The sequence below is a fragment of the Zosterops lateralis genome, assembly GCF_965231275.1.
Source record: "Zosterops lateralis genome assembly, chromosome: 32".
NCBI classification, from domain to species: Eukaryota; Metazoa; Chordata; class Aves; order Passeriformes; family Zosteropidae; genus Zosterops; species Zosterops lateralis.
In genome coordinates, this window is record NC_139792.1 from 5,029,666 (window position 1) to 5,050,277 (window position 20,612).

General features: G+C 53.0%; 1 protein-coding gene across 1 annotated transcript; it reads left to right on the forward strand.

Annotated features, from left to right (window-relative positions):
• Positions 1 to 18,943: 18,943 nt before the first annotated feature.
• On the forward strand, positions 18,944 to 19,876 carry LOC310921075 (olfactory receptor 14I1-like; the record flags this gene model as incomplete). Its single annotated transcript, XM_083881176.1, has 1 exon — positions 18,944 to 19,876. One exon carries the CDS (start codon positions 18,944 to 18,946, stop codon positions 19,874 to 19,876), a length of 933 nt encoding a protein of 310 aa, XP_083737302.1.
• Positions 19,877 to 20,612: the final 736 nt, after the last annotated feature.

Consider the following 20,612-nt stretch of genomic DNA (forward strand, 5'->3'; position numbering starts at 1 on the left):
GTTTGTTTGCCTTGTCATATATACTAGTAAAGAACTGTGCTTCTTAACCTCATCCCCCTGCCTGAAAGCCCCTTTCCTTTTCTAAATTATAATCATTTGGAGGGAGGGGGTTGGAATTCTCCATTTCTAGGGAGGCCCTGCCCCTCCCCAGCAGATCCCTGTCTTTCAAACGAAGACATCCTTTCATGTGTCCTCAGTACTCCTAGCATGCATCCTTGTAATTCCTTCAATCTGCTCATTTAGCACAGTCCTGGTGTTCTGTTAGGCCAGGAGACCTGTTAGAAATAACTGTGTAGTTCTTGGCTTTCACACTTATATCTTGGCTTTTGCAATGATTTTGACACAGTGCAGTTTGTAATCTCTTTTAAACTGCTTTTGATAGAGTCTAATTTGTCAGCCTTTAGCAGTTAATACCCTAATCCCTGTGGAGATTGCCTATTTCACTGTGATAAAAGTATTTTAGTTTATGGTATTGCAAAATATTGAAATAGAGTATATTATAAAACTATAAATATATAGTATAAAGACGATATTCATAAACATAAATATAAATACAAATATAAACAACAATATAAATATACTATTTAATAGACTATATTAATATGAAAAAATTAAAATGTGCTAATTACCTTGGCAGAAGTGACTATGGTTGGGAAATAATGACTGATGCCTGTATTTCTGTAACTGACTGACAATAGTAAAATGGCTAATGTTGATTCAGAGAAAAACGTTGGCTAAAATGTCTGGATGATAAGATACCACTGAAAAAAACCCCAGGCAAATAACACAGAAAGAGCCAGGAGGAATCCACCACCAACCCTTTGGCCATAAATAACTGCCAAACCACAGACCAGGTGGCCTCAAAAGGAAATAAATTACATCTACATTATGGCACATATTTTAGGAGGATGAGGTCAGGGGTCCAACTAAGCTAAAGAATTCCTAGAAAATATGCACACAAAGGAATGTTTAAATGCGTATACTCTTCATGAATATGCATTTGACCAAGAGTCTTGGGTTGCAATCCAAGATGGAACCAAAACAATGTATTCTATTGGCATCTGTGAGAACCAGGTGGGGCAGTGCTCTTTATCTCTTCCACAACCCATCCTCCCTCCAGGGGCTTATCTTCTGTTAATGGGCCATTGATGCTCACTGCATGACTGATAAAAGTAAATCATCCCATTGTGAGATGCTCCTCCCACAGGGAGGAACCAAGCATTCCTACCTGGATATAATCTGACATTCACCACACAAAAGGCAGCCTGTTTCACTGGATTCCCAGAGGAGCACCAGACCCATCTGTACCACCACTGGACCTTCAGAGGAAAACTACACCCTTCTACAAGATCATTGATTCAAGAAAACCACATCTGTCACTGCAGGAGGACTGCAGCCACAAACACCCTGACTAACTGCGTGTCAGGTTGTATTCTGACTCTGTCCGTTGTTTTGGGTTTTTTTTTTACTACTGCATTTTTAGATTAATTTTTAGTTTTTTACTTTAGGCTGCGAGGAAGTGGAAGATGCCCCGGGACAGCCAGGCAGGTGAGGAGGAAGTCAGTGCCCCTTTCCCCCTCTCTCCTGCTCCATCTCCCAGCCCAGCACGGCCCCCGGCTGCAGGACGAACCTGCTGCCAACACCGTCCTGCTGGGGATGGACGGGGGGATCTCCTTCCCCTTCCCTCTGGCACGGAGGCAAATCCCATCCTCTCCTTGTCCTTCCTCCCCCAGACAAGGAGCTGAGGGTGGTGACCAGGGAGGACAAATCCCCACAACAGAACCTCATGGAAGAGGCCGTTGTGAGTGGCTCCACAGCACAGGAATCCAAGAGGGAGGAAAAGCCCCAGAGATCCCGCAGGAGGAGGGTTTTCAAAGCCATCCCAGGGGGCTCTGAGGAGGAAAGACCCACCCTAAACCGGGAAGGCGGAGAGAGCTTCAGCCGGGGCTCTGAGCTGGTCCATGAGCAGCGTCATGATGGGGAGAAGCCCCACAAGTGCTTGGAGTGTGGGAAGAGCTTCAGCAGGAGGTCTCACCTGATCAGACATCAGAGGATCCACACTGGGGAGAGGCCCTATGAGTGTCCCGAGTGTAGGAAGAGGTTTCAGAGCAGCTCCAATCTCCTCCTGCACCAGCGCATTCACAGAGAGGAGAGGCCCTTCCGCTGCCCTGACTGCAGGAAGGGCTTCAAGTGAAATTCCACCCTCGTCACCCACCGGCGCATCCACACTGGGGAGAGGCCCCACGAGTGTCCCCAGTGTGGGAAGAGCTTCTCAGACAGGTTTAACTTGACCCGACACCAACAGAGCCATCAGTAAGGGGAGCCCTGTGATTGCCCCAACTGTGGGAAGAGCTTCGTGCTCTGCTCCAGCTCCATGCCCCATTGGATGACTCACATTGGGAAGAACCTTGGTGACCCACATTCACTGTAATCTCCTTTGGGAAGACACTGGTGGTCTTTTTATTTGGTTGTACCTAAGATTCTTTTGATTTATCTCCATCCTATTAAAATAGACAATTTTGGATAAAAATCAATAAACTCATCAAGGGCATCAATAGCCTCACTTTTTCTAGCGTTTCAAGGGGATCTGGGATTCAGAGAGATACTTTGGAGCATTTGGGAGTGTGGGGGGTATTTGGTGTAATTTTCTCCATTTCTTGGTGCTCAAAGGGACAAGGGGGTTTTATTTGTCACCTCACAACCACTCAATGTCACTGAAAACTACTCAATCCCACCCCAAAATTACTTGATTCCAGCCTCTTAGGGTGAGATGGGGTTGGGAGAGAATTGGGCAAAGTGGGATGCAAATAAGAGAGGGGTGAGTGGGCATGGGGTGAGGCAGAATGGGTGGGAGGGGGTTTGGGAGGCGGGAAATGGAGGAAGTATTGCTTGGGAAGGGGGTCTTGATGTCCAGCAGGGGTTGTATGGGATAGGAGTAGGACTGGGGATGTGGGGTGGGGTCTGGAATGAGACAGCCAAAGGCTGGGGATGATGAAAAGAGAGGGAATCTGTTATTGATTGACTGATTCACATTGATTCACATACATATTGATTCACATTCCAGAAGAGATTTTGGGGTATCCCATGTTTCTGAGGCAGTTTTGGGGCACTCCCCAGCTCTTGGGGCGTTTCCTGAGAGCAGCTCCCTGCAGCCCCATTGCCAGGGGTGGCTGCCTTGGGCACCAGCTCAGAGCTGCAGCCAGAGTCCGTTGCCTCGGTGCTGGAGAGCAGAGAAATGATGAATGGCCTCAGACATCTCCAGGGTGTGTTTGGGGCCAGGGCAAGTTCTGTGTAGGTGGGACGGTCACTGCCCCAGCCCCAGCCACTGCAGCCTCTGCTCCAGCCCCAAAGGGGCTGCCAAGCCCCTGGCACCCCAAAAACCCCACCTGTGAGAGGGGCCAGAGCAGGTGAGGCTGTGACATGGGTGTGACACTGACACGTCCCGCGGCCCCAGAGCTCCCAGCAGCTGAGATGGTGCTGGATCCGAGGGGGACTGTGGATCTCTCTCTCCCTCTCTCTATTTTCCTGACTTCCTCTTCTCAACATCTGGAGAACTTGGATAGGTTAGAGTTTACTTAGTCAGTGCTTTGTGAAATGATTTACTGTACTTCTGTGTTGTTTGTTTTTTTTTTTCCATACCAAAGCTGAGGGATGTGGAGCTGCCTGAATGCAAAAACTGCAATATGAGCCTCTCTTGAGGGGGAAATCTCCCCCTCCTGTGCTGGCCCATGGTAGTGCTGTAAAATGCACCCAGAATTCAGATTTTGCCACCAAATTTCTTTGTATTCAGGAATTGTTCCCGTAGGAATATTGCCAGGACAAGTCTGGCTGGCAATGGTTTCACATGGGTCACCTCCCATCTGTCCCCAAAACCCTGGGGAAGACTCTGTGCTTTCCTTCCTATGGGAAAGAACTGTCCTCCTTGTCCATCTGCCCATGGCCACAATTGCGATTCCACCTCCAACATTGCCTCTTGTGAGAGATCAGAGGAGATTGTTGGCTGGAAACATTTGGTGTGTGGGGCAGGAAGGGGCAGGTCCAGCCTTGCCCTGCCCTGGAACCCCAATCCCCCCAGAGCCTCTATCCCAGCCCAGCAGTGTCGTAGTCGAGAGGGCCACTGAACTCCGAGTGCTTCAGTAAAAACTTCAGAGTGCTTCAAGCATCAGCACCATGTTATCTAGATGTCTTTCATACCTTTTCTATGTAGCAATCCTGTAGGCAGCTCCCCACAGCTCTGGCTCTTTCTCTCTTCTTTCTGCAGTCCCAGCTCGCTGCTTCCTGTCCCGAGCACGGCCCCCTGACCCTGTCTGTCCCATGGACAGTGGCTTCCCTTCTCTGTCCCTCACACGACCTCCTGTCCCTTCATCCTCACAGCACAGCCAGCAGACCCCAACTGACTCTCTACCAACTCACTCACTCTTTTGTCACACCCATAGCTGTGAGGGCAAGGCTGTTCCCACTCTTTGGTCATTAACACACTGCAATATATCAGAGGCAGGAGTGCCATAAGCACTGTCTTTGTCTTCCCACACAGCAGTGTCTGCCAGTCCCTGGCACACCAAAGGCAATGCTCCACTGCCACCTCTGCAGCCCCCAGCCCAGCTCCTGAGTGACCAGATGGCCCCAAGTCCCACCTGGGGGAAGGGCCCAGGAAGAACAAGGGGTATTTAAGGCTGACCACAAGGCAAGCACACATCTACATCTTGACCCCACATTCTCTTGGAATTTCTATCTGAGCATCACTGGAATCCAGGAGTTGGTGGCTCTGTGTGTGCTTCCCTGTATCTTATAGGTCTTTCCCTCTTCATTTGTCTTCATCTTTTAAATCCCTGCTCTTGCTAATTTTGAGTAACTTGAAATTGAACAGGCTTAGAGTTCGTGAAGTAGAATGGGCCAAGTAAATGCTTTGAGAAGTGGTTTTTGTTGATTGAAAGTCATATTAAACCTTTTGCCAAAGTTTCTCTGATTTTCTAAAGTTGCCAGTAAAGGTCATTTGGTTTTATTAAGCTCCTGACAATCTCTTGTTGATATTTCTCCAGTGTTTCCAACTCAGAGGACACAAACAATTGTAATTCCCATTAAATGTCTAATTCAGAGAGTTTTCTGGGAGATGGGGGTCACGGCTTGTCTGTCCTGCTTGGCACAACCCAGGCAGGGCTGTCACAGCCACACTGCACACTCCATTTCCCACCTGGACCCGCTGGTGCCTCTGAGTTCTGCCTGCCCAGCCCCAGGGACGCTCTCCTTGTGTGCCCATTCCCCCACGGTCTGTGGGCAGGGATGGCCTCAGTGGGGGCTGTGACATCCTCAGACACTTGGGGGCTGCTGGAGGATTTGACTTCTCCAGAGGCTTGTTCAGCCTTCAGCTCTTCAGTTCAGGAATTCAGTGCCCCAGGGCCCATCAACATTCAGAACACCTTAACAGGCCAAGACTCTGGGAATAATTTGATTTAAATTTTCAATTATTTTGAAGTTTTTTCAATAGATGTATTCAAAGTAAATATATTTTTTTTAACAAAACCAAATATTTTAAAGGCCCTGTTTTAGGTTTTTCCCTGTTAGTATGTTGGTATGTGCAATCTCCAATTGACACAGAATCCAAGTACCTTCTAATGTTCAGTTTGAATAGATATGAAAATTAAGGCCCCTCATGGCTGACAGTCAATCAGACTCTGTCCCTACCCCCACTCCACCATTTCCCCCATCCCAGCCCTGGGACTCAGAGCAGCCTTGTGCAAATCTGAGCTCCCTCCAGCCCAGGCTGGGCCTGCAGCTTTCAGCTCCTTGGCTCCAACTCCCAGCTGCTTTCCTTGGAGAAGGAGCAGCCCCAGACACAGAGGGATGTTCATTCATTGTCAGCCAACAAACCCAAGGGGAGGCACAGCTCCACCAAATGCAAAAGTCATTCTTCTCCCTTGCTCTGCCCTGCACCTGATCACCACAGCCTGTCCTGTTTCCTTCATCCCTCCACTGCCAGGGACTTTCTGGGAGAAGGGAGCTTTGCTCTGGCTGTGGAGGGAGGTCAAAGAGCATCCACTGGAGTGGGAACCAGAACTCATCAGGTTTGTATCCTTTGAGGGACCAGGAACTGGTGAGACTTGGAGGCACAGAAAGGTTTCTCTTCATGGCCAACATAAAAATGTGAACATGACAAAATTTAATGAACATCAAAACACTTCCCTCAGCTCCTTGTGACATCCCAGCAATATCTGATATATCCACCACCCACACTGGGATTGCCATACAGGAAGAATATTAGACAAAGACTAGAAGAGGTGATATAAAAGATAAATATACAACTGAGATTAAGGTGTTATTTCAGCTTGTGAAAGACTGGGCAACTCCATGAAGCTCAAAGCATGAAGCCAGTCAAGGGAGGTGCATTGGAATGATAAGGGAACAGCTGCAGGAGTAAATCTGGGAGCAACAGGAAGGACAAAGATCCAGCTGCTCTACATGAAGAGATGTCCTTTTACATGGCCATTTAAACAGGAGAGCTGGGAACACCTAAAGGAACAGGGTCATGAAATATTAGACTGAATGTTGGTGGCAAAGGTAGAAGGGAAGACCAGTATTTCTTCTCCTGCCATCAGTAGAAGAATCCAGTAGATCCAGGAAATTCCTGTTCCTGGTGGGAAAATGTTGCCTTTTCTTTAAAAGTACTCAAGTGACCCACATAATGAAAATGTGCCTGCATATTATGAAACATACAAGAATTCAAACCTGTGCCCCTTTCCAGGCAGAGATCAAGTGAGTGCCCATGAACAGACAGTGCCACTTGTGCCCTGAGGTGCCCAGCTGGGGTTGGCATCTCTCAGAGAGGAGCTGAGGGAGAGCAGAGCACCTTGCAAGCTGCAGGTCCCTGACAGCCCCGGAGGGCTCCTGTCCCATCAACATCTGCTGTGCTCCAGGCTGAAACAGGGAGCAGCACCGTGCCGGGATGATCAGAGAAATTAGGTGTGTGCTGGAATTCAATCCCCTCTCCATCCCGCAGCAGCCCTGCCTTTCCCTCCTCCAGCCTTGGTCTCCAGCACAGCCATGGAGGCTCTTTGGGCTCTGGAGTTTTCCTGCAGCCCCCAAGGGCAGCTGAGCCGTGCCTTTGGCACAGTCAGCCCTGGGCAGCGCAGGCAGTGCCCAGCAATTCCTTGTGTGTGCCTAGCCTTGCTGTCAGCCCCCAGCAGCGGCTGCGTGGCCCCTTTGTGCCGCGCTGGCCCAGCCATGGTGCCACAGCCCCTGTGCAGGCCCAGGGCCGGACAGGAGCCCTGCGGGTGGGAACGGCCCCTGTGCCGTGGTGCCCACGGCAGCCTTGGGGCTCTGTGCCCCACGGCCTCCCTGCTGCGCAGCCTCTGCCAGCTCCTGCACAGCCCGTGGCCCCTGTGGGGCTGCACAGACAGCCCTGCCCCGGGCTCTGCCGGGCTCTGGGCCAGCAGAGAGGCCGGGCAGGGCTGGCCATGGCCGGGAACAGCCCTGAGCCCTGCAGGAGGATGGAGCTGGGCCACAGCCAAAGTGCCCCCAAACCTGGGCCCAGCAGCCAGGGCTGCCAGCGCCTGGGGACAGAGGCTGCCATTGGGGACAAATGTCCTGGGCCCCCTCCCTGCTGTGCCTGTGCCACCAAGGGCACAGAGCAGCCTCCTCTCTGGTCCACTTGCCTGTTTTCAATGCCTTCCCCAGGCGCTGGCCCTGCCCCAGCAGGCCTGGGCTGAGTCCTGCCCCTGCACGCTCCCCCAGGCTGAGATGGACACGGATGGTTTCTGTGCCGGGCTCTCTGAGCCCAGCCCAGCTCCCTGCCAGCTCTGCCAGCTGCCCTGAGCTCTGTGCAGCACCAAGGGCCTCTCCCCAGCACAGCCCAGCCGGCTCTGGCCCCACAGCTCTGCTCAGGGCAGGGGGCTCTGGGCAGGGGCCCCACGGCCTCAGCCCCTCGGGAGGGCACAGCAGCAGCTGCAGCTCAGACAGGACTCAGCCCCAGCCACGGGCAAGGTGCTGGCCCAAGGGAAAAGGAGGCTCCCCGTGTGCCCTGCTGCCCTGTCCCTGAGCTCCTGAGAGCTCTGCAGCCCCTGCTGCCATCCCATCTGCCCAGGCCAGCACAACAGCCCCGGCCTCGGGGCCCTCCAGAGCTGCTCCTGCTCCAGGCCCAGGGCCCATCCCAGAGCTGGGGCAGCCACAAAGCTGTGCCCATTTCTCTTCATTCCTGCTCTGATGAGGATGGATCCTCAGCCCCTTGGAGGTTGTTGATCAATTTTACTGCTCCAGAGGCCTCTTCTTTTTTGAGCTCTTCAGTTCAGGAATTCAGTGACAAAGGCCCATAACCATTTGTTCAAAACACCCAAAGAAAAAAGCCCCTAGGAATCATTAAGGTTTTCTTCTGTGGTCAATTAGACAGATTTCAGAAGTGTATTCAAAGTGAATATACCATATTTAAAACTATCCAGAGACAACTGTTTTGTCCTTGTTTTTTTCCTGTTTCTAGATTGATATCAGCAATGTCCAATTGATAATGGCATCCAGCACCTTCCAATATACTCTGAATAGATCTGAAAATCAAGACCGTTTGTGTTGATTTATATACACAAGTATCTTCCAGAGAGGATTGGAGTCTCCCTTGCAATGGAGAATGTAACTCCCCCACCCCTTTTTTCTAAATCATTATAAATTTTCAATTAAAAAGGGATCAGGCAAAGATTTTGGGACTAGGTATAGCAATTGTTTACTAGGGATATTAAAAATACAAATGTTGTAGTACAAAAGAATTAGCAAACAAACAAACAAGGAATCCTAGAAAACCCTGACAGAGTCAGACGCACAACCTGACACCGTGTTGGTCAGGATGTTGGGAACAGTCCAAAAGTCAGCCCTCCTGGAGTGGTCCTGTTGGAAGTAGAGATGGTCCTGTAGAAAAAAGGTTCAGAGGTGGGTCTGGTCTTCCTTTGGGAATCCTGTGGGAACACTGGATGTCTGGTGACACTTGTGGCTCCTTTTTACCCAGATGGAAATGGTTTGGCTCCTTCTCCCTGGGTAGAGCATCTCACAATGGGATGATGTAATGCGTCAATGCATTGCTGAGCTCTAATGGCCCATTAACAGAAGAGATCCCCGTGGAGGTAATGGGAGGGTGAACAGAGATAAGAATCAATGCCCCACCCGGTTTTAACAGCTAGCTTGTTATCAGAAAGGCACTTGCATCCTCCCTCCTGGAGATACAACAGATAAAGAAAAAACACCTCCACAACCAGGTTCCAAAAGACAGAATAGAATAAACTTTTTTTATTTATTTTTATTAGAAAACCCAAGACACCCTTCATGGCTGACAGAAATTAGACTTTGTCCCCAGGCCCTGCCCACCATGTCCCTCATCCAAGCCCTGGCACTCCTATGGATCAGGAACAGTGTGGCCAGCAGGAGCAGGGCAGAGATTCTTCCCCTGTGCTGGGCACTGCTTGAGGCAGCACCTCGAGTGCTGTGTCCAGTTCTGGGTCCCCCAATTTAGGAACAACAGGGAGGGGCTGGAGCATGTCCAGAGAAGGGAACAAGGCTGGGGAGGGCTCTGGAACACAAGTCCTGTGAGGAGCAGCTGAGGGAGCTGGGCTTGTTTCTCCTGGACAAGAGGAGGCTCAGGGGAGACAAGGCAGTGTCAGGGCACAGCTTGGACTTGATGATGTCCAAGATCATTTCCAGCCTTGCTGATTGTGTGATCCTCTGAAACCAGCCTTGCAGCAGTGTCAGTGAAAGACGTGAAAATTGGAAAGCTTTTAAATATGTGTTAGATTTGAAGAGTTGAAACCCTTGACTGTTATGTAACAAGTGTATTAATATTGTAAATGTTAATAATTTTGAATTGTAGTGTAACAGTGAGGAGTCACCTCCGTGGTCCCCCTGGGGGGGCAGTCCGAGGGGGGCCTACTTGGTTGCTGGAAGCCGCCCGCAGCCCCCACCCCAACGCCGGAGCGGGCTGCCCACCATCAGGAGAGCCTGCCCCCATTACAGACACCAGACCGGGCCGCCCCGACCCCTGCTCGCTGCCGCCGCGGGATCCTGGCTCCCAGCGCCCCTGCGATCCCCGCCCGCAGCGGCCGCCATCATGGGTCTGCCCCGGGCTTCCCGGCCCAGCTCAAGATCCCTCGCCACAAAACGGCTGCCGGCACTGCGGCTCCCGGCTCCCACCACCGCTCCAGTGTGGCACGGCCGACAGGGCGGCCCGCCGCTGCTCCGGGAGCCTGCGTGACTGTCCTTGCCCCTGCCGCGCACGGGGCCGCCCCGATCCCGGCCCAGCCTCGCTCCCACACCACTCCCAAACCCCTACTGCTGCCGCCGCCGCCACCAGAGCCATCCCATGTGCTACGGCTGTCACCGCCGAACCCGTGCTCCTACCGCCCCAACTCCCGGCCTGGCCCGCTCCACCGAGGCGCCGGCGCACCCTTCCCCACCAGAGCCAGCATAAATCTGCCCCGGGCTGCTGGACCCCGGCCCCGCTCCCACACTGCTCCCGCTGCGGAGCCGCCAAAAACATACACACACCCCTCATCAAAACCGTTAGACCCCCGAGCCACCCAGCTCCCTTCCCGGCCGCCGCCGCCGCGCGGCCGTCTCGCTGCCACCGGACCCCTGCCCAACTCCCCACCATGAGGCTGCTGCAGCACCAATTGCAAAATAACCCCCCCCCAGGGCGACCCTGTAGTACATGTAAATTAAGAACCCGGTGTACACAGGAACTCTTTTTTAAAACCAAAAAACCCCTATAAAAACAAATCAATGTGAGATTTAAACCCACAAAAGACAGTACTAAACCGTGTATACCCTAAAGTATTAATAGACAATTTTTTACAATTTGCTGTAACCTAAAAATACCCAAGAAAAGGCAAGACCCCAAGCCAACCCAACGGAAATCAGAACTCCTTGAAGACCCCCGGCAAGGAAAGAGTTCTCCAGCTTTGCAGGAACTTCTGGCTGCAAAGCTGACCAAGACCCTCCTCCTCAAGGGTGAACCCAGCTGCTGCTCCCTCGAGACAACCTTGTAAGAGCTGATTAATAAAGGCATTTTAAGGAGAAAAATATTATCTCCGCCCATTTTTAATATCAGGATGAGGCCTGGGCCTCTTCTTCAGAAGGTGCAGAAGCCCAGGTCCCTCAGCTTCTCCTGGGAGCCCCAAAGCCCATCCTGTCAGTCCTGCAGAGCCTCTGCAGCTCCTCCTCATGGCCCACAACAGGAGCCCCACAGCCAGACACAGCAGCCCAGATGTGCCCCCCTGGCCTGGGGTGCCTCTGGCAAGGGAGCAGCCCCAGGCACTGCAGGAGCCTGCAGACAATTCCTGAAGCACTCGGAGGATGATCCTGCTCCCCAAGGGACGTTCCCATGGTGCCAACTCAGGAACTGCAATGGGGAGTGGGGCCAGAGAGGAAAGGGCAACCAGGGATGGGCTGTTTGCAGGGGAGGGAACAGGGGAAGGCCACAGGAAGAAATTTGTAGAGGGAAGTGTAAAGAAAGCCAAGGTGAAGCAAAGGAAATGTTCAGGGCAGTTTGGGGGTGGCTGCCAGGCAGCCCTGGCTCTGAGCAACAACGTCTGCAGTGGCACAGGAAACTCACAGCTGATGGGAACAAACTCTCTGTGTGACTTGAGAGGCTACGCCAAAGCTGAGTGGTTTCCCTGCTGTGGCCAGGCCCTTCCTGGCCCCAGGGGCTGATGGCATTTGTGCTCCCTCAGGTTCATCTCCCCACACCAACAGCATGGGGGTGCTGAGGCCTGCTCTGGGCAGTGCAAACAGGGGCTCCTGAGGCAGTGCTGCCGTGTCTGTGCCTGCAAGGCTGCGGCCCCTGTGTGAGCTGGGGGAGAGGCCAGGGCTGCCCAGGGGGGATGTTGTTGGCAGGTGCATGAGGACGCTCTGGGACGCTGCCCTGGGGTGTCCAGCGCAGTGGGGATGGATCAGCCCCTGCTCTGCTGCTCCTTCCCGTCTCCCCCAGGGCCCTTGCAGAGCCCCAGCCCTGCTGTTTGCCCCCAGCCTGCCCAGGGCCAGCCTGGGGCTGCTCCCGGGGCTTTTCTGTGCTGAGCATTGGCCTGGGCGTCTTCTGGAGAGAGCCTGGGCAAGGAGCCTGGAGCCCATTCTTAGCTTGCAATCCAAGATGGAACCAAAACAATGTATTCTATTGCCATCTGTGAGAACCAGGTGGGGCAGTATTCTTTATCTCTTCCATGGCCCATCCCTCATAACTTCAGGGATTATCTTCTGTTAATGGGCCAGTTGTTAAAACCAGGTGGGGCAGTGTTCTTTATCTCTTCCACAAGCCATCCTCCCTCCAGGGCTTATCTTCTGTTAATGAGCCATTGATGTTCACTGCATGACTGATAAAAGTAAATCATCCCATTGGGGGATGCTTCACCCAGAGGGAGGAGCCAAGCATTCCTACCTGGATATAATCTGATATTTATCACACCAGAAGCAGCCTGTTTCCACTGGATTCCCAGAGGAGCACCAGACCCATTTGCACCATCACTGGATTTTCAGAGGAAAACTACAGCCTTCTACAAAATCTTTGCTTCAAGAAAACCACAAGTGTAACTCCAGGAGGACTGCCGCCCCAATTTGATTGGACTGCTACCAACACCCCTAGCTAACTGGACGTCAGGTTGTATTCTGACTCTGTCTGTTGTTTTGGGGTTTTTTTTACTACTGCATTTTTAGTTTTAATTTTTAATTTTTTAGTTTAGGCTGCAAGGAACTGGAAGATGCCCCGGGACAGCCAGGCAGGTGAGAAGGAAGTCAGTGCCCTTTTCCCCCTCTCTCCTGCTCCATCTCCCAGCCCAGCACGGCCCCCGGCTGCAGGACAACCCCACTGCCAACACCGTCCTGCTGGGGATGGACTGAGGGGATCTCCTTCCACTTCCCTCTGGCATGGAGGAAAATCCCATCCTCTCCTTGTCCTTCCTCCTCCACACAAGAAGCTGAGGATGGACACCAGGGAGGACAAATCCACACAGCAGAACCTCGTGGAAGAGGCTGTTACGAGCGGCTCCACAGCACAAGAATCCAACAGGGAGGAAAAGCCCCAGAGATCCTGGAGGAGGAGGAGCTCTAAAGCCATCTCAGGGGACTCTGAGGAGCAAAAGACCCACCCAATTCCAAGAAGGTGGACAGAGCTTCAGCCAGGGCTCTGAGCTGGTCCATGAGCAGCTTCATGATGGGGAGAAGCCCCACAAGTGCTTGGAGCGTGGGCAGAGCTTCAGCTGCAGGTCCCAACTGATCAGCCACCACATGATCCACACTGGGGAGAGGCCCTATGAGTGTCCCGAGTGTGGGAAGAGGTTTCAGACCAGCTCCACTCTCCAGAGGCACCAGCAAATTCACACTGATGAGAGGCCCTTCCGCTGCCCCGACTGCAGGAAGGGCTCCAAGCAAAACTCCTACCTGATCAGCCACCAGAGGATCCACACCAGGGAACGGCCCTACCAGTGTGAGCAGTGTGGGAAGAGCTTCAGCCAGCGCTCCAATCTGATCCACCACCAGAACACCCACGCTGAGGAAAGGCCATACAAGTGTGGGGAATGTGGGAAGGGCTTCAACCAGAGGTTCCAGCTGAGCATCCACCAAATGAGCCACACTGGGGAGAGGCCCTATGTGTGTTCCGAGTGTGGGAAGGGGTTTAAAACCAGCTCAGATCTCCTCAAGCACCAGCGGATTCACAGAGAGGAGAGACCCTTCCGCTGCCCCGACTGTGGAAAGGGCTTCAAGCAAAACTCCCACCTCGTCACCCACCGGCACATCCACACTGGGGAGAGGCCCCATGTCTGTCCCAAGTGTGGGAAGAGCTTCAGCAGGAGCTCTCACTTGACCCAACACCTACAGAAGCACCAGAAAGGGAAGCTTTGAGAGTGCCCCAACTGTGGGAAGAGCATAATTTAAGTCTCCAACCTCATCTCCCATCAGAGGACCCATCAGAGTTCTGGTGACCCACATTCCCTGTGATCCATGCTGGGAGGACACCTGTCCCTTTTCCTGTCCCATGCAATGATGTGAAGTGGGATTGAAGAACATGAGGGTCTGGCCATGGTCCTGTCATTGTAATTGATCCCATCTCAGGTCATTGCCAGGGGCAGGAAAAGAACTCTCTCTCTCTCTCTCTCCCAAGGACAAGGGTGTCCTTTCTGGTAAGGAGGAAATTTGTGGCCAGGAAGAGCCAGCTGATCTTATTGTAGTTTTCCCTGTATATAGTTTGTCTTATCCCTTCTGTTATAACTGTTGTTTCTGTTCCAGTTTGTTGCTTATCCTGTTGCTGTTGCCAGTAAATTGTTCTTATCCCAGCCTGGGCTCTTTGCCTTTTGTACTTTCTGTGGGAGGCTGGAGGGCAGCCAGGGGCGGCACGGTTTTAGCGGGAGCAGGAAATTGGGGAATCCCATTCCTAAAGCCCGGCCTGGGGAAATCGAGCATCACAGCTGGTGCCAGCCCTGGCTGCCCTGGCAATAGCCTTGGGAGCGGGTCCCTGGCTGGGGGCTGTGGGAACCTCTTCCCTCTGGGGCCCAGGGACAGGACTGCAGGGAACGGCTGGAGCTGACTCGGGGCAGCTTTGGGTTGGATCTCAGGAAAAGGTTTTCCCCCAGAGGCTGCTGGGCCACTCAACAGGCTCCCAGGGAAGGCTCACAGCTCCAGGGCTCTCTGAGCTCCAGCAGCCTTTGGACAGCGCTACCAGGCCCAGGCTGGGATTGTTGGGCTGTCCTGTGCAGGGCCAGCAGTTGCACTCCAGGATCCTGATGGCTCCCTCCCAACTCAGCCCATTCTGGGATCCCTTCTGGCATCCCCTGGCCCTGGCCATGGGACTGCAAATGGTTGCCATGGCAAGGGAGTCTGGCCCCAGGCCTGAGCTGGGATGCTCAAGAGCCCTGTGGGCAGAGGCAGTCCCAGCCATGCCATGGGCACATCCCAGGGCACCTTGGGCTGCAAAGGCACCCATCTGTCACAGGCACTCACGGGGGCTCCACGGTGACACCCCAGGAGTGCCCAGGCTGCCAAAGAGCCGCGATGTCCCAGACACTCCCAGGGCTTCCTGTCCTGGGCACAGTGGGAGCTTCAGGCAAAAGCTTCATTTCTGCATTGGAGAAACTCCTGCTGAGTCCTGAGGTGGAGAAATGACACCCAACAGCCACCACCGATCCTCAAACTCCTCCAGGATGCGTGGACTTTTAAAATTCAGCTTAAGAGAGGAGACTGGAAGCAGCTGGATCCCATCCTAGCTACAGACTTTGTCAAAAGTTTGTGTGTGAAAGATTGGACAGGTGGAATTGAACCAAAATGTAATTTGTCTTATGGGATAAACGACGGAATACCAGATATATTTCTATAAATACAGCTATGACTGATGCAGATCTGGATTTGACAGAAAGATTCATTTACGCCACAGAGTCAATTTAAAAAGAGAGTAATTTGCTCCACATTATAGGAGCTATAACAATTATTAGAACATACAGCCCTAGGAACCAATTTTTAAGAAAACAGGGCTTTGCTGGAGTTGTTTGAGTCCATTGCAGGCAGAGCCTCCTGCTCCAGCAGGAACTGCCTTTCCTGTGCCAGGCCTAGGGCAGATCCCGCTGCAGGAAAAGCCCCAGGCCAGCCCCAAGACAGGGAAGGGCTCGGGCACAAGTGCAGAGTGCCGTGCTGGGAGCTGTGCCAGGGAGAGCCTGAGGCACCAAAGGCACCTTGGCAGCAGCAGCTGCTTCCAGGCCATGGCCAGAAGCCTCCCTTGGCAACCCGGCCTGGTGGCCACCACTGCAGAGCTGCTGCTTCAGGGCTCATTTCTGCCTGGCCTCTGCCCCAGCCCACAGAGTGTCACCTCAGCCCTGACTCTGGCACAGCCGCTGGGCCTGAGCCCTGCAGAGCCTAAAGGTCACCTGTGCCCCCCTGGCTCTGGCAGCCCCTGGGGCAGGGGGGAAAGGCCAGAACAGGGGCTGCCTTTGGCTGCTGGATGTGGGCTCCAGCAGAGACAAGGAGGAGTCAGGGGAGTGGATGGAGGGCAGGGAGCAGCCCCTTGGTCCCCGTGCAATCCTGGAATGGTTGGGATGGGAAGAGCTCTGCAGTGCTCATCTCATCCAAACCCCCGCCATGAGCAGGGACATCTTTCACCAGATCAGGTTGTTCAGAGCCCTGTCCCAGCTGGACTGGAATGTTTCCAGGGATGGGGCACTGACCAGCAATGCCCTTCCCCACTGCCTGTCTGCACACAAGCACTTCCAGGGCTCTCTGCATTTCCCTTGCCCTCACTCTGGGCTCACTCACACACCTCCCAACAACCCACCTGCAGCTTGGAGCTGCAAGGAGTTCAAAGCTTGTCTGTCCTTCAGCAGTTGGTCTAATTTTGCCTTCAGCCAACTCTGGATTTGTGTTTCTTGCAGAACTTCCTGTGTGTCTAAATCATTCCTTGCATGGTTCTGCCTTGGGGAAGGGGAACCTCCTTGGTGGCCCCTTGGCCTTGGCACACACTTGAGGAGTGTGTCTGTTTTCAATAGAAAAACTCAAGAGTTTTAAATTGCTTCAAAAAATAAAAGAAGAAAACCCCTATGTTGGCTGAATGCTGCCAGTTCTCGAAGCAAAGCATGTCACAGGGGAATTGGGGGAGACAGGATGGGAGTGAGGAATGTGGAGCAAGGTTGTCCACACTGCCTCAGAGCTCAAGGCACAGCTTAACTGACCACACCAGACTTTCTTGGGAGAGACTTTGGATCAATATCAGTCACTGAATGTGTCAGGCACCTCTTCTCTAAAGAGAACAGTAATAAAATACATCCATTCAAATAGAAATGTGTTTTTCTTAGAAGCTCTTGGAAACTTTTCTCCATAACTGCAGTAGGAAACCTTCCTAATGAACTGCACCAGGCCAGAGGGAAATCAAGGCACAGCCATGGTTTGTCAGGACTTGTTTGATCCTAATGAGCCCCGTGGTGCATTTGGAGTTGAGCCCTGGAATCTCAGGGCCTGAGAGAAGATTGCACAAACCTTTCCAGGAGTCAAAGTCAGAGGAAACACCCAAAGTGTCTGGAAGCATTAATGGGTCCCACTGATGTCCATCCCCAATACAGGCTCCTCATGGAGTCCTTGGAGTAGAGAATTGGAAGCCAGGATTGCACAAAAGCCTCTCAGAGACTCAGTGTGGGAAAGAAAATACAAAGTACCTTTAAAACCTTGAGTATCTCAGAGCATGAATGAGCCCCACTGAGTGTCAATGCAAAGCTCCCAAGGGACTCATTAAAGCAGATAATTGGAGGCCAATTATCACACACAGCACTCAGACTCAGTGTCAAAAAGTAGTTCCTTAATAAACTTTGAGTACTGTGAAGTACTAATGAGCCCCACTGAGTGTTGTTACTGACTCAGAATCCCAAGGGACTTGTTAAGGTAGATAATTGGGGCCATGATTGCACAAACCTCTCACAGAGGCAGTTTTAAAAAGGAAACTCCAAGTACCTTAAAATAACTAAAGTGTCTTGAAGCATTAATGAGCCCCACTGAGTGTCATTACTGACAAAGCCTCTCAAGGGACTAATTACAGCAGATAATTGGATTGCAAAACCTCTCAGAGATTCCAAGGCAAAAGCAAAACCCAAAGTCCTTTGAAAAACCTGTCACCACTGCCTGCAGTTCTCTGCTCTGGCCTAGGCCTGGAGACGCATTCTCTCTCCTGTCCCTCAGTGGGACCAATTAAAACTTCCAGAGACTTTGGAGTTGGATTCTGACCTGGAGTTCTGGAGAGGTTTCTTCATCTCCCTCTGATGTTCAGGGCCTCATCACCAAGCCCCAAGAGGGTCATTAAAGTCCTTTTGCTGTGTCTGTGCTGCTGAGCTGGGCAGGGCTCCTGGCACAGAGGCAGCTCCTGGCAACCAAGAAGAGCTTAAAACCACATTTCTCTTGATGAGCAGCTCTTCTCCCAGCCCAGCAGGGCTGGGGCACTGCCTGCAGCCACCCCGGGCACAGCACACAGGCACAGAGAGCTTGAATCACTCAGGGCTGGGAAGGGGCTGACAAGTGCCCGGGGGAGAATCACTCCCAGCCCTTGGCACAGGAACCTCTGGCTGCAGGACAATGCAGCTGCAGCTCCTGCAGTCCTCTCCTAAAGCTGGAACATCCCAATGCCTACAGCCTCTGTGAATACATTCTCTGCTTCTCTCCTGTGTAGAGCAGCCAGGGGTGCCCAGGGCTGTCCTGCAGAGCAGGGTCCTGCAGCCCAGGGCGCTGTGCTGGGGCAGGGACTCTGCTGCCTGCCAGGGACAGCTCTCAGCCAGCCCTGGGAGCTGCTGCCAGCACTGGGGGACAAGATCTGTGTGGAAAGAGACAGCTGGTAAGGCTTGGAAGTGTTCTCCTTGTGTGGTGAGGGTGCTGCATTGTTCAGGACTGCTCCCAGAATGATATATAATTCAAGAACATTTCCGAGTAGGTTATTCAGGGAGCACAGCAAGGCAGGGGCTGCAAAAATGGGGAAATCCTGCATTTTAATCAAGATCGCTGGATAGCCTGGATGGGAAATTGCACATAGGTATTCATCTCTCCATTCAGGCTGAGAAAAATAAAACCATGTTCTCTGAGATCTTTATAAACCAGGCAGTGACAGAAATCAGCACAGGGCCCCTTGCAGGCAGCATCAGAATCACTTTTCCAGCCTCCTCAGGGTTGCTCTGAGGTTGCCATCAGAGCCTGCAGAGCCAGAGCTGCCCCTGGGCAGTGCCTGAGCTGGGAGGGCTCTGCAGGGCAGAGCTGAGCCCCCAGGGCTGGGCTGGGCTCTGGCAGCACTGGCAGGGCCCAGCCCTGGGCACAGGGAAGCAGCTGCAGGCAGGGACAGCTCCAAGCAGCAGAGCCCTGGGCAGGCAGTGGGGGGAAAGTGCCACCAAGCTGGGCTGGGATATTGAAAGTCCTCTCCAAACTGAACTATTCCATGATTACTCTTTTTACAGATCTCCATGCCATGACACCACAAATGTCCAACAGCAGCTCCATCAGCCACTTCCTCCTGCTGGCATTGGCAGACACGAGGCAGCTGCAGCTCCTGCACTTCTGCCTCTTCCTGGGCATCTCCCTGGCTGCCCTCCTGGCCAACGGCCTCGTCATCAGCGCCGCAGCCTGCGGCCACCACCTGCACAGCCCCATGTTCTTCTTCCTGCTCCACCTGGCCCTCAGTGACCTGGGCTGCATCTGCACCACTGTCCCCAAAGCCATGCACAATTCTCTCTGGGACACCAGGGACATCTCCTACACAGGATGTGCTGCTCAGGTCTTTTTCTTTCTGGTCTTTGTTGGAGCAGAATTTTCCCTCCTCACTGTCATGTGCTACGACCGCTACGTGTCCATCTGCAAACCCCTGCACTACGGGACCCTCCTGGGCAGCAGAGCTTGTGCCCACATGGCAGCAGCTGCCTGGGCCAGCGCCTTTCTCTATTCACTGCTGCACACAGCCAATACATTTTCCGTGCCCCTGTGCCATGGCAATGCCCTGGGCCAGTTCTTCTGTGAAATCCCCCAGATCCTCAAGCTCTTCTGCTCCAAATCCTACCTCAGGGAACTTGGGCTTCTTGCTGTTAGTGCCTGTTTGGTATTTGGTTGTTTTGTGTTCATTGTTTTCTCCTATGTGCAGATCTTCAGGGCTGTGCTGAGGATCCCCTCTGAGCAGGGACGGCAGAAAGCCTTTTCCACCTGCCTCCCTCACCTGGCTGGGGTCTCTCTGTTCCTCAGCACTATCATGTTTGCTCATCTGAAGCCCTCCTCCATCTCCTCCACATCCCTGGATTTGGCCCTGTCAGTTCTGTACTCAGTGGTGCCTCCAGCCCTGAACCCCCTCATCTACAGCCTGAGGAACCAGGAGCTCAAGACTGCAGTGTGGAGACTGATGACTGGATGGTTTCAGAAACATTAAACTGCTGACAAATTTCTGAAAATCACTTGTAATAAAATAAATCTTTGATATTTCTTGTTGGTTTGGCTGTGGGTTTTTTTCCAGCATTTGGTATTTTTAATCTTATCAACAAAGAAATGTTGTTGTTTTTACCTGTTCTAATTTTGATTCTCTCCATCTTCCTTGCAGCCACAGACTGTGTCATTGAGGGGCTGCTCTCTTGGTGGTTTTAAAAGAACTAAAGGATCTCCCAGCCAAGTTTTCTGCAGAGATCCCCTTTTGTTCCCTTCTGTGCAGCTGCAGCAGCAATGTCTGTGTGCAGAGCTGGGGGCAGATCAGGGCTGGCACAGCAGCTGTGGCCAGGAGCAGCAGCCCTTGGTGCTGCCAGTGCTGCTGCCGTGGCCCTGCCCCGCTGCCCTCCTGGCCCTGGTGTTGCGGTAGGGCCTGAGGGCTCTCGGGGCCGGGCACAGGGCTGGGGGTGGCAGTGCCGGGGCTGCAGCAGGGACAGGCCATGAGCACTGCTGGGGCAGCGCTGACGCCTCAGGGCAGGGCCTGGGGGCTCCAGGCTCCTTGCCCAGGCTCTCTCCAGAAGACGCCCAGGCCAATGCTCAGCACAGAAAAGCCCCGGGAGCAGCCCCAGGCTGGCCCTGGGCAGGCTGGGGGCAAACAGCAGGGCTGGGGCTCTGCAAGGGCCCTGGGGGAGACGGGAAGGAGCAGCAGAGCAGGGGCTGATCCATCCCCACTGCGCTGGACACCC